Source organism: Rhamphochromis sp. 'chilingali' (assembly GCF_963969265.1).
Source record: "Rhamphochromis sp. 'chilingali' genome assembly, chromosome: 11".
In the NCBI taxonomy this organism is placed as follows: domain Eukaryota; kingdom Metazoa; phylum Chordata; class Actinopteri; order Cichliformes; family Cichlidae; genus Rhamphochromis; species Rhamphochromis sp. 'chilingali'.
In genome coordinates, this window is record NC_137938.1 from 24,061,224 (window position 1) to 24,081,091 (window position 19,868).

Here is a 19,868-nt window from a genome sequence, read left to right on the forward strand (position 1 = left end):
GGGGTGGATGGAGGACCCAGGGGGTAGATGAATGAGAGGATGTGGAGTGGTGGACGGGGGGAGTGTAAGGTGTGTGGAGAGGCTGAAGGCTCTAAGGTGTTTTGATTGTGACACAGGGAATAAGAGTGCGTAGGAGAGGGCCGATGGCACTTTTAAAGAGGTTTGCACATCTCTTTATTGGCCAGAGGAGAGGAGGAGAAACAACAGAGCAAGAAGAAAATTGTTTTGTTTGTTTGTTTCTTAGCAAAAATGACTTGATTGTGTTGATGTCTGCCTCCCCCACTGTCTCGCTACTCTCGTACAAACCTGTCTGAATTTCTCTGGCTTTCCTTTTCTCCCTGTTTGAAAAGCTAACAGAAAAAAAAAAGATTTACTTGTGTGAGTCACTGTTGTAAAAAAAAAAAAAAAAAGAAAGTCACAACTTGTGTGGTGGTGACAGATTTATACCTATTGCAGATTAGCTGAAACTGACATACAAAGTGAGGAAGTGTGGCAAAAAAGTGAAAAGAAACACCTGAAAATGCTCTGAATAGGAAAGTAAAACGAGGTATAAAAAACAACTATCATTAAATAGAGATGTTATTAGTGCGCTTTGTCTACTTTACACACTCGTGATTAGCACATGAGAATCTGTTTTTAGTCGTCGGTACACTAATGCTTGATTGTCATTTTACACAGTCCGCCACACACGTTTATTGTCTCAGTCGGATGCCGCTTGTTTGGCTTTTTCTCGTGTTTTAAATCAGCTTTGCTTATGGCGTGGCGGACAAAGCCCTTTAGCTGTTTCTGGCATGCAGACGCTTTAGCTGCTTACACACTGATAATGCCAATTTGGTGCCAAGATCTATTAAATAAGACTGGCGTCTGGAGCTGAATAGCTGGACCTGGAAAAGGATGCGAGTGTGTGTGTGTGTGTGTGTGTGTGTGTGTGTTAGCTAGAAAAATAGGGAGCCCAGACAGCCTTGACATGCAGTGTTTGTCATTTCTTTTAATTCTTGATAGATTTCCTTGTCCTTGCTTATGTTCATTGTAGCACAAACCCTTAACAGCTGTGCACGCTGGATGGATCTAGTTACAGGGTGGTGTTGAATGTTGAGAATTGTAGTTGTAGGAAGGCATTATTGGAGTGGATTACTAAGGAAGAGGATTAGTTTGTTTGGATGCGGAGAGCAGCAGGGGGTGGGGGGTTGGGGGGCTCGCATTCAGCGTGCCCTCAAAGGCTGCATCTCAACAATCGCCCTGCGGCTCAAGGACTCAGCGTCGCACCTTCAGCGGGGCTAAGTCGTGTCACAGTGTTACATCATTATTGTACCATGCTGTGTTTGAGTGCTATCATTTTTTTTTTACAACTGAATTAGAGGATAGCAGAGCACCCGAGATACTTTCCACTGCTTTCTCCAATGTGAGCACATTGTTCTCCTTGTTGTCACCTCTTGTGATTCATACCACAGCTTTAAGAGCTGGTCCATTGATCTCACTACAACGTTTTTTCGTGATAAATCAAAACTGCTGAGTAACAAGATTTCCCTTTCCCCTTCTTATCAGATCCACTCCTGTATTTTGCATAGTATCATGATTTTGATTCTAATAATATATTATTCAGTGAGTAGATATTAAAAATGTGAGAAGCTGGGTTTTTAGCTCTTGGCTGGCAGATTTTTAATTTTTTTTTCCCCCAGAAATCTTGCAATGAATGCAGAGAGGTTTGTCATGTTGCGATAAAAGCATGGGATTGTACGGGTCATGGTTTGCTGCTCAACAGCTGTGGAGCTCAGTGTCTCTGGACATGTCTGGCATGATGCCCCATCTGGCACAGTGCAAAATGCAAATGTACACTTGCACATTTACATATGCACACTCGCCCACACACTTAGACACACACACACAAATACGTTTTTCTCTTATTAAATAATGTCTTTGTGGTGCGCTGCCAGCTCCGTGTTTGCAGTCTCGCCAGCTCTACCTGACCTGACCTGCCAGAAACGACATAGGTAGAGTGTGGATTTGACACACCTGTCAGATTTGGCAGACCTGAGCTGGCTGTGACTTAGAGGCAGAGACAACCGCCATCATAAAGGTCTAAGGGAGAGAAGAAACATGCACATTGAAAAAAGAGTCCAATTCATGAGGGAGACGAAGAAGCACAAGATGAATCACTCGGAGTCAAATGGCAGCGGAGCCAGGAAATGAGAGCGAGAGATCGGAGAAAGCATTCAGCTGAGACTTGTGAAGTACAGGACACTTGTGGGACTACCTGTTTATCTGCACCCTCAAGTAAGATATTTGATGTTTCCAAATCGGGCTCCTGTTTGGACACACAACTGCCACTGAAGGTCAATAATTCCAATGAATTCTCCACAGTGGGGACTACATTATAGAGTTAAAAACAGACATTGTGTCTAAAAAAGTGTGAGCATAAGATAAGACAGTGAGTTGTTACCTTAAACTGCCAGCGGGCTGCAGTAGCAGTGTGTCCATCTGTTGATGTAGCTGGACGCTACGGCCTGTTGGCTGATGATGTTCTACAGGAGACACATTAACCAGTTCACACAGATGACTGCATCAGCTTCATCTAAGCTACGCGAGCAGGGCTAATGATGGCACAAATGAAAAGGCAAAAGGTTGAGTTTTCGAAGAGAAGTGCAGTGTTACGACTAGATGTGTGACTTGTCAGCTTTTAAACTCTGCTCTTGCTTTTCATTTGAAATAGTTCAGAGAGTGCAGTGTGCAGTGAAGGCAACTTCATACCTGGTTATCGCAGCACTGCTCATCGGGCCGTTGTTATTAGTGCGACAGAAAGCTCTCATTATGACTTCTGTTAGTCATGATATAACTCTAACATGAATCATGCGCTGCATCTTGTAAATGATCAGCACTATGGTTACACCAGTAACCCCTGTAGCCAGTCACACATTTAGCCTGGAAACTCAGATTTGTTAAGAAAAGATATAGTTATGGGTAAAAAGTTGGTTCTCGGTTGGTTATTAGATGGGGATCTTAAAACCCCCAGAGCTTACCACCTGGGTGAGGATCCTGACCATCCCTCCAGCACAATTAACTGATTATGATCTTCTCTCCCCATCTCTGCCATTTTCTATCAAATCTCTCTCTTCACATTTTTCCTCTTTTTCTCTCCTCCCATCCTCTTCAAGCTGAGGAGCGTTCCACTGTTTGTCATGATGACACAATCTCACACAGCCCTCCATCTCTGTTTTCCTTCTTGCAGCCCTCTCTAACTCTGTCTGTCTCATTCTCCCTGACACGTTCGTGGACGGAGAGAGAATGCCGTTCCTCCTCTCTCTTTCTAAGGCTCCCTCATTACCGCTCTTACACTTTTCCATGCTCGCTCAACCTATCCAGCCATCTCACTGTGGCTCCTGGTCTCTCTTCTCTTCTCCTCATTTACTCTGGGTTACAATGTTGAGATTAGGTTGTCGATGCCATTTTGCTTCTCAGTGCTTCTTCATTGTTTTGGACCCTCTCCCCCTCTCTGTCTCAGTCCCCTTTCTCTTTGTTGTTTTGGACTCTGTTCTTTGTATTGCTGACCTCTGACCTTGAAGTGTCACCTTGGATAATGGGCAAAAAACAAGCCTACAGACCTGTACTTCAGTGCTTATCTATCTATCTATCTATCTATCTATCTATCTATCTATCTATCTATCTATCTATCTATCTATCTATCTATCTATCTATCTATCTATCTATCTATCTATCTATCTATCTATCTATCTATCTATCTATCTATCTGTCTGTCTGTCTGTCTGTCTGTCTGTCTGTCTGTCTGTCTGTCTGTCTGTCTGTCTGTCTCCTTAAACTAACTAAAATCCTATTGTCTCTTTCCCTTCATTCCCTCTACTTTCACTCGCTACCCCCCTTCTCTTCTATCCTTTATCCTCATCCTTCCCTTCCAGATGAGATTGAGATGCTGGAGCGCCTCTGGCTGTCAGGTATCTGCCATAATGACAAAATTGAGGTGATGAGCAGTAAACTGGACATTGACAACATGGCTGGGGTCTTCTACATGCTGCTGGTGGCTATGGGCCTCAGCCTGCTGGTGTTTGCCTGGGAACACTTAGTGTACTGGAAGCTGCGCCACTGCATGGCCACTAGTTCTGGAAAATTGGACTTTCTCTTGGCAATCAGCAGGGTAAGTGTTTTCCCCTTCGTGTGTTGGGTTTTTTCTTAATGTGCAAACATATTAAATTTCTCACTGTTTTGAAGACATTCTGGCTGTCAATGTGTTTTATGTCCATGTGTCGACGGCCATTTTCACCCTGAAAACCTCTTTTTGTGCTAAATCTGGCAACATGATGGTAGACAGAAGGCTGTGCTTGTCACCATCTGAACACACATGTGTAAGCATGATCCTGTGTGTGACCTTTCCTGTTACTAAGCGTGAGTGTTAGAAATTGTGAGCTTTGGGGTCATTTCAATTCCCCTCTGTCAATTCAGGAGATTAATTGAAATTCAATTCTGCTCACATACTGGATATCCTCTTCCTCTGACAGTGACCTTGACAGAAACAACCGACTCCATGTATGTAATTATTGTAGCTTCACTGACAAATTATCCATTTCCCACTACTATGGTCTCAGTTTATGCATTTATGAATGCATTTTATTAACCGTGCTGCGCACAGCTGTACTTATAAATAGTAATGAATGTAAAACTGAAAACGGCAAATTTGCATTTCTTTAAAACACCGTAAGTTTATGGATAGCGTTTTATTCTTACGCGCTCCATTCTTATTCTGTTCTGCTCTTCCTCGCTCCTTCATTATCTTTAATGTAAGCTACATATACAGTAAAATACTGTGCCTTTTGTAACTTTTGTAGCTGTCACTTTTAGGGGGTTTAGTCAAACAGTTTGCAATGTAAACTGCCATCGTTCTTGAGGTCCTCACCCACAGGAGCATTTCCAGGATTTTAGAGTAAAGCAGCAAAAGCAAATTAGAATATTTAATCAGAAATAAAATCAGTGTAGCAAATTGGCACAGAAAACACTGGGCATGATTTTCAGACTGCACCCCTGTGTGCAATTACAGATTTGTTAAGTGAAAAGTGATGATGCACAAGTTTTAAAATATAATTTTGTGTTAGATAATTGTTTTGCAAAATGTGGGAAAAAGTATTAAGACTTTTATTAATAAAAGTTATAATCCTACTTAAGTTTTATAATCAAAATATATCGAAAGTACTGAAAGTAGTAAAGCTCATTATGTAGAATGGCACTTTTCAGATTACTACATATGTATCTATATATGTATTACTGGATCACATTTATTGATCATTTATGTGTGTATATATCTCACTGATTTTCCAACTGCTGATGATTTTAATTACTTTTATATATGATTGAACTTACTTAATATGGCTGATGTAAAATTGCAATTGATTTGCAAAATAATAAGAAACTAAAGGTTTAAAATAAATGATATGAACTACAAAGTAAACTATTTGGATCCAAAATATAGTAGAGTAAAAGCAGAAAGTAGCATAACATAGAAATAGTTAAGTACAATTACAATAAACCTTTAGTAAAGTACTTGAGCAAATGTAGTCATTTCCATTCTGCCTGGATCTGTCCATGCTGTTATCCAGTGGTGTTGGGCATTATAAGATTAACAGCACTCTAGTCAAGTGACATTGGAGGGGAGCTTTATTGCTATTATAGCGGCATGATAAGACACTGAAAAGAAGCAATGTAAAAGTGGAATGCAGAGCGTGGATGTAAACGCTGAAGTGGGTTATGGGACAGGCTACCCCCAGGAGGCTTTTGTGACAGCCATGGTGGAGAAATGGAACGCTCACTTGATCAATGAGCTGCTAAGCTACCAGCTGTTAGCTATTGGAATGTTAGCCAAGCTTTCTGGTGAAATTCACAGTTAACAGTTTAACATATTTTTGCGGTGTTGTGGCAAGCATGTTGGTACAATAAGAATTGAGAAATAGCTTATCTGGGTGTTGAATGGAATGCTAATTAGCCATGTGGAGCTGTGGCGTTTAATACCTGATTAAAGCATTGCTAATCTAGTGACAGCTTAAATGTTTAAAGATGCTTCAGGTGAGGAGGTATGAAACAAACCGTGAATTTAAAAAACTGTTACATCCCTAATATACTTACATTTATTCCCTCTTCAAAGCAAGATTTAATTAATTATGTCCTGATATTTATTTGGGAGAATACATTTGATTCTTTAGCCTTTTAAGTGACTAGTTTTGTATTTGTTCTCTCTTTGTCTTAGGGCATGTACAGCTGCTGTAGCTTTGAGGATGAAACAGCAACAGGTGGAGCTAAAAGTCTGCCAACGCATCACCACACAGCAATGGTTACAGTTCCGTCACAGTCACATGTTGTCTCAACGTCTTTGACCAACCCAGCAATTGCAATGGCGCAACAGCAGCAACAACCGCAACCGCAGCAACCGCAGCCCGTGTACAAAACACCTCTACCGGGCTCTCCTCCCACCGTGGTGCATTCTGGGACAGCACTGGGTCCAGCTAACACACCGATAGCTGGTGCGCCCCTACCTTGCTCCACCTTCCTGCCACGACCAGACCGCAGACTGGCTGTGGTGGATCGTTGGAGGCTGCCCAAATCTGCTACAGCCACCAACCCAATGGCTGTAAGGGGGGGTATCAGTGACATGGGACCCTTTGCTCAGAAAGTCCCACCAAACTGGGCTTCCACTGCTGGAGGGGCTGGGGGACTTGATGGTTATAAGCGTTACTATGGTCCCATTGACCCTGAGGGACTGGGGCCCTGCATGGAGCAGCAGGCAGGGTCCCAGACCCCCAAGACTATGCCCAGGGGCCACCCTCAGCCCCCTCCAGCCAGTGTGGCCTTCTACTCAGAGAAGGGCATCGACCATGGGGTGGGGAAGAAGGTGGTAGGAGGTGGCAGCGGGGGTCAGGGGAAAGGGGCTGTTAAACCTCTGGGCACTCCCAGACTGCCTCCTAAGAGTCAGGCACCTCTACCTCCTACACCCCCGCTGCCACACCCCTCCCCCCCTCTCCCCTCATCCTTCTTGAGGAAACGAAGGCCCAAGAAGCCCAAAGAGTCCGGGGGTCCACTATATGAGAACATTCTGCCCCTAGGGCGGAGGGGAGGAGCACGAGATGGTGTGAGGGAGGGAGTAGGGAGGAGGGCACGCCCCCTCTCTCCCCCACTCTCACTTCCTGTACCGGTACCCCTCAGCCCCTCCTATACCCCTCCTTCTCCCTCTGCATCCTTGCACTATACATCCTCGTCCTCTTCGTCAACCACATCATCCACATCCACGTCGTCATCTGCCTCATCTTCTCGCTCCACCTCTCCTACTTACTCTTACAGCTCCTCCAGGAGCACACGGGACAGAACTGGAGGAATAGATGGAGAGGATGATGATGACGATGAGGAGCTGACAGAAGAGTCAAGCCTCCTCCTTGGGAGGGGAAGAGAGAGGGAGCGCTCAATCATCCGGCCTCGTTCTCTCAGTCACGGCCGCCTGCCACCACCCATACCCCCCAGGAAACCACGCACGTCCTGGGGTGACAGAGAAAGGGAACGAGGGAGAGAAAGAGGTGGGAGCCAACTGTCTCAGCTCCAAGAGTGGTGGGCAAGCTGGAGTGAGAGAGAGAGGAGTGGAGCAGGTGGAGATGCTGAGCGGCAAAAAAGGGAAAAGAAGAGAAGAAAAGAGAAGGAAAAGGAGAAGAAGAAAAAGAAAAAGAACAAAAAGAGGAAAAAGCGAGAAGAAAGGGAAAGAGAGCGAGAGAGAGAAAGGAAGCGTAGAAAAGTAAAAAAGAGGAAGAAGAAGGCCCTTAAAACAAAGAAAAGGAAGAAATCAACAGGGGGAAAGCGGTCTGAGACAGAGGAGGGTGATATAGAGGCAGACAGGGAAGGAGAGGCAGAGGGAGAGAGGGAAGGAGGAATACAAGACTACTCTTCATTTTCTGCGCAGTATCGGAGCACATTTGGGGAAAAGGGGCGCGATTCATGGGAAGGAGATAGGGAGAGATGTAGAAGAGAAGGAGGAGATGAGGGCAATGACAGGGAAGAGGAGGACAGTGGAAGAAGCAGGGATAGGCGCCCTAAATCCTCACACTCTCATTCAAGGCATCGTACACCCAGTAAGCGCTATCCTAACCTGAACAAGCTCCCTGCGTCCGTCAAATTTTGGGTAAATGGAAGAGGAGGTGACTCTAATGCTCCTCCAATATCCCTCCATCCGCTTCTTCCGTCCTCTAAGCGGCGAAGAAGTGGGGGGATGGATAGAGATGATAGCGGCAGGCTTGGAGAACGGCGTCCTTTGTTAATGCGTTATGAAAAAGAGAAAGCACACACAAGAGAAGGGCTATCCTTCCATGAGTGGGACTCTGAAGACGACGATGATGATGATGAGGAGGAGGAGGAAGAGGAGGAGAGGGATAGAGTGAGGGAACGGGTGGAGGGCAGGGGAAGGAGGGCAGGTAGGGGGGCCGTCTCTGAGTCAGAGAGGGACAGGGCCAGGGCAGAGGACAGTTACTCAGATGAGGGCTCGTCGGGGGAGTTTGGCCGTTTTGAAAGATACTGGGAGGGAGGTTCAGGGGGAAGTGTCACTGGGATAGGGGGCATAGGAGGAGGAGGCTGGTTCTTTGGTACCTACCCCTCCAGAGAGAAAGGGGGCAGTGTCAACAGTCGAGATGATTCATTACTAGGAACTAGAGCAGAAGGCTGGATTGGAGCTGATTTCTGGGGATCGGGACCAGGTGTTGGTTGGGGTTCTGGGGGAGGGAGTGGGGGTTTGGGTTCGCAGTGGCCACCACCTCCAGCAGCCTTCCCTCCACCTCGACGATACTGGTCTATGGACAAAATTCCTGTGAAGGGTGAGAAAAAGTGGAAGAGTGGAGGAGGGAAGAACAAGGGACGATCTAGGGAAAGGGAGGAAGAAGCGCCACGGGCGACCATGTGTTCCTGTAGCCTTTACCCCCAACCCCATCCTTATCCACATCCCCACAGCCGCTCACACACCTCCCATTCCAAGAGAGGATCCACAGCACTTTCCCATAGCCAGGAAGAGCTTCTCCCCCACTGCCACAGCTTCAGCGGTGTCTCTCGTCCTAAGCCGCTGCCCTCCAAACCCGATTCCAGCCAGGCCAAATCAGGCAGCCAATCTAACCTCAGCCTTAGCACACAGCCCACAGACCATCCGCCTCAGCCCTCACCGTCACCACCACAGCAGCCGTCCATGTCTCCCACGTCCCTCCCGATGCCCATCCCACCTCCACCCTCCTCATCCTCTGTCTCGCCACCAGCAGGGGTAGGGATGGAAGGCCAGGCCCAGGCTCCGGCTTCAGCCAGTGCCAAACTCCAATATCAGAGACTGCGCTCTGTGCCACAGCCACGGAGGTTCTACTCTCCCCACCTGCCACTCAAAGCCAAGAGCCTGTGCTCACGTCGAGGGTCGGCCCACTTCTCTAGCCTGGAGAGCGAGGTATGACAGGGGGAGAGGAGAGAGGGAGACGTGAGAGCGAGCACCACTGCTGTTGAGAACCGTGGTGCCATGGCAGCTGGAGCCAGGGATGACGTCGGAGATATGGCTGCCCAGGTGACCACAGGTAATCAATTAGCAACTACCAATGCTGGAGCTGATACGGACAGTAGCTCTATTGTTAACACGAGCCAGTGTGAGAGCAACACTGCTGCCACCCGCTCCATCGTACGCGTTCTAGTGAGGGCGACAGTGAGACGCCATACCAGGGTGAGCTATGCGCGCCTGGATGGTTCCCACGATGATGATGAGAGTGAAGGCGAGGCTGCATCTCCGGGGACAGCAGCCCCAGAACTTCTTCTCTGCTCAGAAATGAGCTTTGTGATGTCATCTTCGGTTCTCCTCCCCTCCCCGAGTCACAACTGTGGATAACAGTAGTCTCCAACCTGTGAGTAATGATGTCATGTTTGTACACACACACACACACGCACGAACACACACACATACACAGATAAAATGCTCAAAACGTCTCCCTCCCTCTGGCTTTGAGAACACACCTCGGTGGGATGAGGAAAGACCCACCTTCTCCAAAAAGATGCCAGAATAGTTGTTGTGTCTGGCTTCCTCTCCTGTCTGGCTTTTGGCTTTTGAACTGGACTGGAGGACTGCTTGTCATGTGTTGGAGAGACCACTCCTTCCTCTTCCCTTTTGTAAATCAGATGATATGAAAAGCAATGCAGTCACCTCTCTCATGCACTGTCTGCCTGATCACCTTTCACTGGGCAGTGAGGACAGTGCTACTTATTTGCCCTTTGACCTCATGACACCATCAGACCCATCTAGCTCTACCCCAGGACCATCTACGTGATGTCATGTTTTACTAGAAACCCTTTTAACCAATCAGAGAGAAAAGGAACAACTTCTCCTCTTCCCTGTTGGAGCTTGTAATGCTTGAACACAGTTGAGTATCAGCATATTTGAATAACAAACTGGAGATCAAAAAGAGAAATAACAATAAGAACAAAAAAGACATGTAGCAGATTTTCTTTCACGTCTGTCTTTTCTTTTCTTATTCAGACTTTTCTCCCCATGCCCTCTTTTTTATTCTATCAATATCTGATTGTGTTAGTGTTTTAATAAAGAGGAGGCTGGATGTGGCTAGTGTTGGAAGTGGGAATGATTCAACAGCTGTGCCAAATTTAAGTGAAGAGCTTTTAAGTAAAATTGGTTTGCAAGTTATCCGTCTTCACAGATGAAATCCCATTTTTTTATTTCCACATGCAAACTGCGCATAATTCACCCTCATGGAAGTGGATCAAGAGGATGATTGGTGCAATATCTGTAATTGGCACTAGATGGCTGCATAATATTCAAATAAGCTTATGAGACAATTGTGCAGGAGGCAGGAGTTGGAAGCAGGAGTTGTAAGTACATGATACGGAGGAAGGGTTGTTTAGCTATAAACTTTATTACTTTTATGAAAGTGGCCAGTCAGGATTTATTCTGAGGAGCCGAGGAGAGTTAAAAAAAAAAAGTGCAGTGCATTGGAAAAAGCTCTCTTAGGATGTGATTTTATGTTGCTACTCTATTGTACCTTGGCAGAGTTTGTAGGTGATGGACTATAAGAAGCACAATTCCTCATTATATATTTTTTTCAAACACGTGTGCCACACTTGTGCATGCACAATCTCCAGGTACCATATTTTGTTGGTGTAACTATTCACTTAATGTTGAAGTCATGTTGCTATAACGGAGAATAAAATCCACTGTAACCAGTGTTTAAGTACCACGACACTTGTGCTGAGGAAACTGCCCGCTGTGGCTGTTTCCTTTTGGCAAATAAGACTGAACGATATATATACTGTGAACGTTTTGAGGTGCACCTACACTAGCTGACACTTCACTGAATGCAGTCAGTGATAACTCGCGTTATCAAGATTATCAGATGACTGTTTGACTCTGAGCAATATTCCCACCTCCAATGTGACATGGATGCAATAGCACATCTTTTTGCATCGGACACATTCAAGTTTTAACTCTATTTTAAAATGTAAAAAAATCAGAGGTGTTCCATTCGTTCAATTATTTTCTTATCGGTAGGACAAATTTCATCTAACCTGGTCAGATACGATTGTGATCAGGTCTGTACATCCAAAGCACCAGGCTGTAGCTGACAAGTATGACTATTTAAAAAATGTGTTTCAGAGAGGGTAGTGTTGTGTAGCATTGCACCTTCTGTGAGCTGTGCAAAAAGCCATCTACTGTGTAAACTGTGCCAATAATGCAGTGCATAGACTCTGTATTTTCATAATCCACCTCATCTCTCACGCTAAGACCAGCCACAGCCCAGCTCTTCTTCTGTCGTAGTTGAATGTAGCTTTGACATGATGTAGCAAAAGAACACCTACTTTTAGACTTTGTAGCTTTTCGTTTTGTTTTTCTTTTTTTGGATGCTGTTGATAAGGGTTAGAAGGAGGGAGGGGGTTGACCTGCTATGTCATGGGCTGTGCGTTGTGTTTGTGCATGTCGTCACAGATCGAAGGGTTAGTCGACCTTCTTGTATCCCCCTTTTTAACTCCTTTGCCTTGCAGTGAGGCCAGACTGTACCTTTTATCTGCACATGGATTGCTTTTTTTCTAAGTCTGCGTGGGGCAATTTTTAAAAACAATCTGTCGCTGTTTTTAGAGAAATGCTTTTGCCGTTTCCCATTCTTTGGAAAGCCCCGGAATCATTGCATGTTTAGCTGAATGAAACCTCAAAGATTTGTGGTGGGAGGGTTGTGTAGTTCAGTTTTAGCTAATGCTTAGGACCCAGGACAGCCACCTTTCAGTGAGATAGCAAGCTCGCTCTACTCTGCACCCCAACAGTGGAAAACACGTCAACAGTGCGACTGCTTCCTGCACACTAGAACAAGGTTCTTTCCAACCAATCAACAGGGTTTAAACCTGGTATGTCATTGAGCATTATTGATTTCTATTGAGGCGCTAATACTTAAGTCTGTGACTGCATGAACAGAAGTGACTCTTAAAAACCCTCTGGCTTATTTTGTTTTACTTATTTTATTTTATGCTGAGAAAAAAAAGAATATATTAAAAATATACTATGTTTTTGAGAATGTACCATGTTATACTGTGATTTAACTGAGATATTTTATTGTATTCAATTATCATTTGAATTCTATCATTTATCTATAAAGAAATATATATGTACAAATAAATATATACATATATATACATACAGGTATATATATATATTAGTTAAGTTTGGTATATTTGGAGGAAGTGTTAGATGAAATAGTTTTAAATGTTTTAGCTTTGTAGCGATCCTAGACACTGAAATCATTTTTGAATTTTGATTCCTCCTATATGACTGTGAAGACATTAGTGCCTGTGACAAAAAAGACAAGTAAAAGTCGAAACTCTCTATTCATCTGTATCTACTATAGCTATCAGTCTGTCACTCCTCTACAGTACTACCTAACATGACTTTTTTGGCATTCGCTGCTTTTACACATCAGTATGTTTCTCCCACACAGTCTGCTGTCTCTTTTGCTTTTTACTGCTCTCCTCTGCAGTTCCTTCTCCTGTTTTTTATTAACAAGCTATGAACACTCTCCACCTCTCCTCTTTTAAAGCCGCATCTCATGGTGATCACATCTCTTTGTTAATTAACCCATCCATTGACCTTTGTTTTTGTTTCCTTTCATCACTTTCTTGTTTTTTTTTTTTGTTAAATCAGCTCATTACTCTGTCTCTCACTTAGCAAAAAACAGAGACCAGTAGATACTGTGTTCTTGCTCCTTTTGACTGATTGTTGATGATGATGATCAATTAATTGATTGATAAAAAATAATTAATGAACAATGTTGCTATTACTGATGTGACTGAAGTGTGTATCTGACGACCACACCACTGTAGTGAGTCTGGGCTGTACCACACCACCAGGGAGCAAATGGGGCCACAGTTGCTATGGTGTTGCCATGGCATTTTCATGGCGTTGCCATGGTGTCCTCTGCACCGCCACCACCTGGTGCCTGCTGGGTAATATAGCATAATGTCCTTCACTTTCCCCAAAGTAATGGTCATAGTTCCGCTGTGCTTCCCTCTGCATAGCTTAAGACCTTAAGATATAGGACTTGGAATATTTAAAAAGGGGCAGCATGGTGGTGACATGTCTGCTGTTAATGCTGATCTAGACTGGACTGGTTTGGCTCGAAATGGCTATGAGTGTCAATACTGAGTTGATCACCTAATCTTTAAATCATCTGTGTGTGCTGCTCAGCATGTTCTCCCTTCACCTTCATATCACTTATAGCCTGAAACCAGTCGGGATCCAGATGTGGCTCCACACTGCAAGCCTCGGTGCTCAGTTTGAATTTCTTGTTCACATCTGCCATTTCTTCTTCTTTTTTTTCTTCTTTTTTTGCTTGTTTAAATTAGTTTTTGACCCCTGTATGAATAACCTGCATGGTAGAAAGAACAAATCCAAGGGCATTACAAGCAGAATGTTGCTGTAAATATAGAGACCACTGAACACAGCGATTAGAGCATCGTTAATAGGCTGATGAGCAGTGGAAGCTAGCAAATTTGTGAGCAGATGTTAACAAGGGCTAGGATGAGAAGAAAGAGACTTCTCAGTTCTGACATTTTTGATGCAGCGCCACTTCTGTAAAAAGAAGTGTGTGGAAGCTAGAAAAATGCACCATGCCAAGAAGGGGCAGGTGCTAGGTTGAAAACAGGCATACAGCAAAGGAAAAAAATCAACAGCTTGCACACTGCAGGGCTCCAGTTTTACCTATTTATTGCACCACAAAGAATGCCACATTTCCAACCACTGCTTTTCATCAGAACTCTTCAGCAGTGGTGCTTAAATGTCACATTCTTTGTGATGCAATAAATAGGTAAAAATGGAGCCCTGCCGTGTTTCTTTTCTTGCAAGTGCAGTTGAAGCCAGCAATGGTGGGATTATGAGGTGAATAGCCTCAGTGAAACAGATTTGGTCAAAAAAAAATTAAGGATATTTTTTTTTGATAAACTATATAGCAGTGTACCTCCATCCCAACACAGTGAAGTAGAAAAGTGTGTCATTTCAAATTCACTGTTCAGACTGAGTAAAAGTAAAAATCAGATTTGTATCCAATTTAGCAAAACGCGGAGTGGTCAAAATTAGAATTGAAAAGATAGGACTGCATGCAAGTTGTGCAGACACACACGCACACACGCACACGCAAGCACACACACACACATATACACAAATCCACACACAAATCAGATCTAAATCTGAGCAGAAAAACAACAAAGATCAGAACACCTTTGCCTGCAGTCTGAATGTAGCCTTTGTCTGCAATTTCATATTCCTGATTTAAAAGGTTTTTGTGTTATGGTGACATATATGCACGTGTATCATGTGCATAAATGATCAAAAGCATTATTTCGAAATTTTCCTGTTCCCGCTTCACTCAAGCAACAATCTTCATCTTCTCCTAACCCTCACTGCAAATGAATCATTGCCTCAAGTAGTCTGATGATGTCACACAGGTAGATGTCTGGCTTTGAAAACGCTCAACACACACTAACACACCCTGTAACTTATTTCTTAAAAGTGTCTTTTTTGCAAATTTAGCTACCCTGTGGAGGTTAAGTACATTCACAATGACTGTTCTGCTTGTTTTAAGCTGTCGGTCTCTTGAGTTTTCTGTATAGCCCTGCACTCTGCTTTGCTCTCTAATCCTTCAATTCTTGTGTTGAATAGCCAAGTTCAATTTGTTTTACTTGCTCTTCCTTTGATTTACCCCGCTGGCTTAATCTGCTTTGATTCATCAGATTTTCCGTTTGTTCAAAATGCATGCATTCAACAGTCCAGTCCAGCCTAGTACAGTGTGCTGTAGTGCCTGAGTTTGTAAGAGATCTTGGTGCAGCCTCAAGCTTATTCCCTCTGTCTATTGGCCCGTGACCTGGGAACTAATACGTGTGGCGCTCCAGAATTCAAACAGGGTCCTCATTGGCTGAATCGGCCATGAATTATATCACGGAAATACCGGAGTGTCACACGTTAACACTCGTCAGGTCTAGGGTCTGCATGTCGCTCTGTGAAAAGCTTATCCTACCACAGTGACAGGGCACATATACCCACAGCAGCCAGTGCGTGTGTGTGTGTGTGCATGTGTGTGTTTTCGACATTGTACAAGGCCCAGTTTTGCTCTAGTAACCTTGCCAACACTACAGGCCTACTTATGGGTTGCTAAGGCGGGTTGCTAGTTGGGTGATGTCGCTCCTAGCCCAGACTGGTCTGGTCTATGCCCTAATTTAAATGTGTTAGTTTATTTGACATTGTCTGTCTGGGGTGGGGCTGGAGGGTCAGTGCTGCACTTACTTCCTGAGAATTGCTTCATAAAATATGATTCTCTTTAATTAATGCCAGTGGTGCTGTGTTTCCTTCCAATTCTGTTGTCTCGAATGCGCTCATAAATAAGGGCCGCTGAGATTGTGTTTGTGGAGCGTGGCATGTCTGTGTGAGTGTGTTTTAGCTTGTGACAGTATTTTCCATACAAGCTATTACTCAGTCAGAACTCCTTCAAAGTAAATTTATGGAGAGCTCAAAGAGTAGTTTCTTTGGCATTCTATCAGGCTGTCCTGCCAGAGTGTGCGTGCGTGTGTTTGTATATATGTGTGTGTGTGTGTGTGTGTGTGTGTGTGTGTGTGTGTGTGTGTGTGTGTGTGTGTGTGTGTGTGTGTGTGCATGCTCTGTAGCATATTTTTCCTCAGAGTTTTCTCAGCTCCTGTCAGACTTCTGCTTTGATCTGGCCAGAGTTGACCTAACATAATCCACTTCTTTTGCCCTCAAAAAGAGGAACACACCTAACACACTGCCTTAACCCACAACTTCAGGCTACAGAGTACAAATCAGAGCCGCCTGACCAGCTCAGGACCTGCTAAAACACACAAACAAATGTGTTTTCGATGATCAGAATAGAATTTCACACACAACAGACCTTTTCCCTAATGTAAATTTCTAGGATGTCAGCTGTAGACTCTTGTAGCATGTTTGTATTGGAAGACCACTGTTTAAACTGCATGGACTGAAGTCATTATCACGAATAGTGAATATAGAAAACACAAAGTTATATGAAACTGACTTTGAAATTGTCATCATCACCATTTCTTAAAAATCTCTTATCTAGTTGCCACTGCTGAAAATATATTAAAAGATATGGCACAGCCAAGCGAGAAAAAAACATCTAAATATTACCTGACACATGATATTCGATAAGAGCATTGAGGGGGTCTTAAATATGTTTTGTTCAGCTCCCCGTGCGCCTGTGATCTCCTAATTAGCCGTGCTTTGTTAGTGTGATGGGCTAATGGCTAATTGCATTGTGAGGCCTCTGTGTGTACATGCAGTAATGACTTAACGCTCTAATAAGATTGAGTTACAGGCAGTTGGATCATTGTGTCCCCAAGCACTGATCTGAGGTCAGTGTTATGCTTTTCTCTCTAATGACTATGATGGGAGAGTAGATGGGGATAAACTGTTCCATGATCTCCCATGTGATACTTCTATCAATTGCATTGTGTCTCATCATTTATCTTAGAGTCGTGTGCAGTTGGATGCCAGCAGTGATGTAGTTTCCCACTGAGCGCTTTTGTGAATGTCAAATACGGGAATACAAATTTTATTTGATTAAGTATACATTATATTAAGTGCATGCTGCTCAACTCTGCTTTTCTCTGGAAGTTTTATAGTAAAAACAGTAGTGTGCAAAAGTCTTGAGCCACTCCTAATCTCTTTATATTTGCCTTCCAAGGAGCCAGATTTTCTTGTAATTTTTAAAAGTGCAAGGGTTCAAGTCTTTCTGGAGTTCTGTCAAAGTTTTTCTTTTGACATTGGCTGCTTTTTTTTTCTTCTTAATTTCAGTCCAGTCTTTCTGTCTGACCATTTTCATTGGAATGTTTTTTGGTTAAACCACGACACTGACCTATGAACAGTGTTGGGGAGTAACAGAATACATGCACCGGCGTTACGTATTTAAAATACAGAATATGAGTAACTGTATTCTGTTACAGTTACCGTTTAAAAAGGTGGTATTCAGAATACAGTTACTTTGTTGAAATAAATGGATTACACGGCGGTTTATTCCTGTTTCATATGTTAGGCTGTGCCCTCTCTATTTTTGGTAATTTCACGCCTTTGGAAACCCAAGTAAAACACGCACTAAGAGGCTCTAATGTCTGTGTCTCAATCTCGCGGCCCATGTCACCTCTACTTGCGGCCTGCATAATGATGTGACGAAATATTTGTAAAAATTATTATTCAAAAAATGATTTAATATGAAGGCAATAGGCAGAGTCTTACAGGCATAGCCCTAAAGAATGTAGCTTCATGGGCAGTGTAGCCCAGTTGTAAGTGAGCTATTAAGACTCGACTGTATACACTTTGTTCGTGTTTTTCTCCGAAACAGTAAATTTCGTTGGAGCAGCCTTTCAACGCCTCTCTCTGTCTCTCACTAGCAAAGTTGACCCAGACAGCAGAGCAAAGCTAGTTTTCGGCTACGAGCCCAACACCAACCCAACGTATTAGTCAGAGGTCCCTTTACTACAGTTCGGAGCCAGGGACCTGTTTTCTATACGAGATCACTGCAAAAATTGCAGCCTTACCTAATGTCCACCCTACTGTTACTCATTTTATATTAAGAATTAAAAATCTAGTTGGTATTGGTATCCGGTTGTTCAGTCTGACGTCACTAGCCGTGTCTGGACCTAAACTCCGCTGCAGGTCCATATATCAAACGATCACTATGGCATTACTGAGAGTTGAAAAACTGTCTAAAGTCTTTCATCTTTAATAAAATGATCAGCGTTCTGCTCTACCAGGTGTAACAATTGAATTTAACATCCAGGCATCCATGAAAACGGAATTTATGACATTTAACGGAGTTAGAAGTTAGCAGGGAGTTAGCTCGCTAATTTTCTATCTAAATACAATATAGCATGTCCTGACTGCTGGGTTTTGGAAACAAATTAAAACGTACAGCTCTGTTATCATTTCCAACATAAATGAAGACAGAAAACTAAACAGCAGTGACGTTTGTAGGGTTACTGAAGTTGGGCTAGCTGGTATTTAATGATGTGCTACGTGACCGCTAGCGACACAGCTATGTTAGCATAATATAAACAAGCTAACTTTTTTTCCACTCGATAAAAGTTAACGTGAGTATTCTCGGTGGTCAGGAACAAATGTAATCGCATGGCAGGATGCTGTAAAAGGACCAAACTTCAGCCAGGAGAACAACTGAGATAATCCATCCATAATACGAGGTTAGTCATTCATATACTGCTGCATGGGCTGGGCTGTAGTTACATCCTAAGATTTTAAAAACTGAGCTTAAATAAATGATTAGCGGTAATAAAAGCCGAGGGAGGTCAACAGTGATCACTGACTGTTTTAGGAGCTTTTTGAGATTAAATAAAAGAAAATACATAACATTAAACATGTTAACAACACAAAAGCCATATTAAACGCAGACTACTTTAGGCCCGGAAGTAGGATTCGTCACGTCATCACTTAACAATCGGATGGCAAGTATTCTTCAGTAATCACACAGCAATAGTACATTCATGTAGTTGTAAAAAAGTAAACCAAAATATTCAGAATACGTTACTGTCATTGAGTAACGTAAAGGAATACATTACAAAATACATTTGAGGGCATGTCTTCTGTAATCTGTAGTGGAATACATTTTAAAAGTTCCCAACACTGCGTATGAATTATTCAAGCCTGTAAAAGGCACCTAACTCAAGGATGTGTTGTGTCTACACATAAGAGACAACACCTAATTTGTTCCCATTTCTTTCGTTAAATCAATGAACACTGAAAAGATAGCAGAGTTAAACAGGCAGAAAAATAGTAATTTTGTATCAGCAAGGTGATTTCCAGAGAGAAAAAACTGAAAAAACTGAGGAAAATGTAAAAGGAAACTGAAAAGTAGAGTACAAAAGATGTGGCAGGCCTAAGACTATCTACAGTAGATGAACAGTGTCTGAACGTCATGTCTGCAAGAAAGGAAAATAATAAAGAAGTGGACTGAAAATGTGTGACAACAAGTCTTATGGAGCGATGAATCCAAATGAGAAATTTCTGGTTTCCTTATCGTCTGTATATAGGAGGTACAACTGTGAGTATCTACAGACATCTGTAAAACAGTGGTGTTGGAGATCTTGTCAAAATTGATGGGATGATGAACGCAGAAAAGTACCATCAGATTTTGATCCACCATGCAATACCATTTATAAAGCTTCTGATTGGCAGCGTCTTCATTTTTCAGTAGGACAGTGATCCTAAAGACACGGCCAATGCTTTACGAGCATAGCTGGATAGAAAAACACACAGTGGAACTATCAGTCATGGATTGGTCTCCCTAGAG

General features: G+C 43.2%; 1 protein-coding gene across 3 annotated transcripts in view; it reads left to right on the plus strand.

Moving 5' to 3' along the window:
• Window positions 1-19,868, plus strand: part of grin2db (glutamate receptor, ionotropic, N-methyl D-aspartate 2D, b) — a 72,474-nt gene that overhangs the window by 43,124 nt on the left and 9,482 nt on the right. Inside the window, exons 15-17 of one of the 3 annotated variants that reach the window (XR_013973256.1) lie at window positions 3,912-4,147; window positions 6,245-9,896; window positions 12,966-19,863. Coding sequence is in view for 1 of the 3 variants with exons in the window: in XM_080895421.1 (XP_080751547.1) it covers window positions 3,912-4,147; window positions 6,245-9,457 (3,449 nt within the window). In the remaining 2 variants the exon portion in view is untranslated. Of the gene's footprint in view, window positions 1-3,911; window positions 4,148-6,244; window positions 19,864-19,868 lie in introns of those variants that run through there. The other 2 variants (XR_013973255.1, XM_080895421.1) reach the window with 2 other exon arrangements.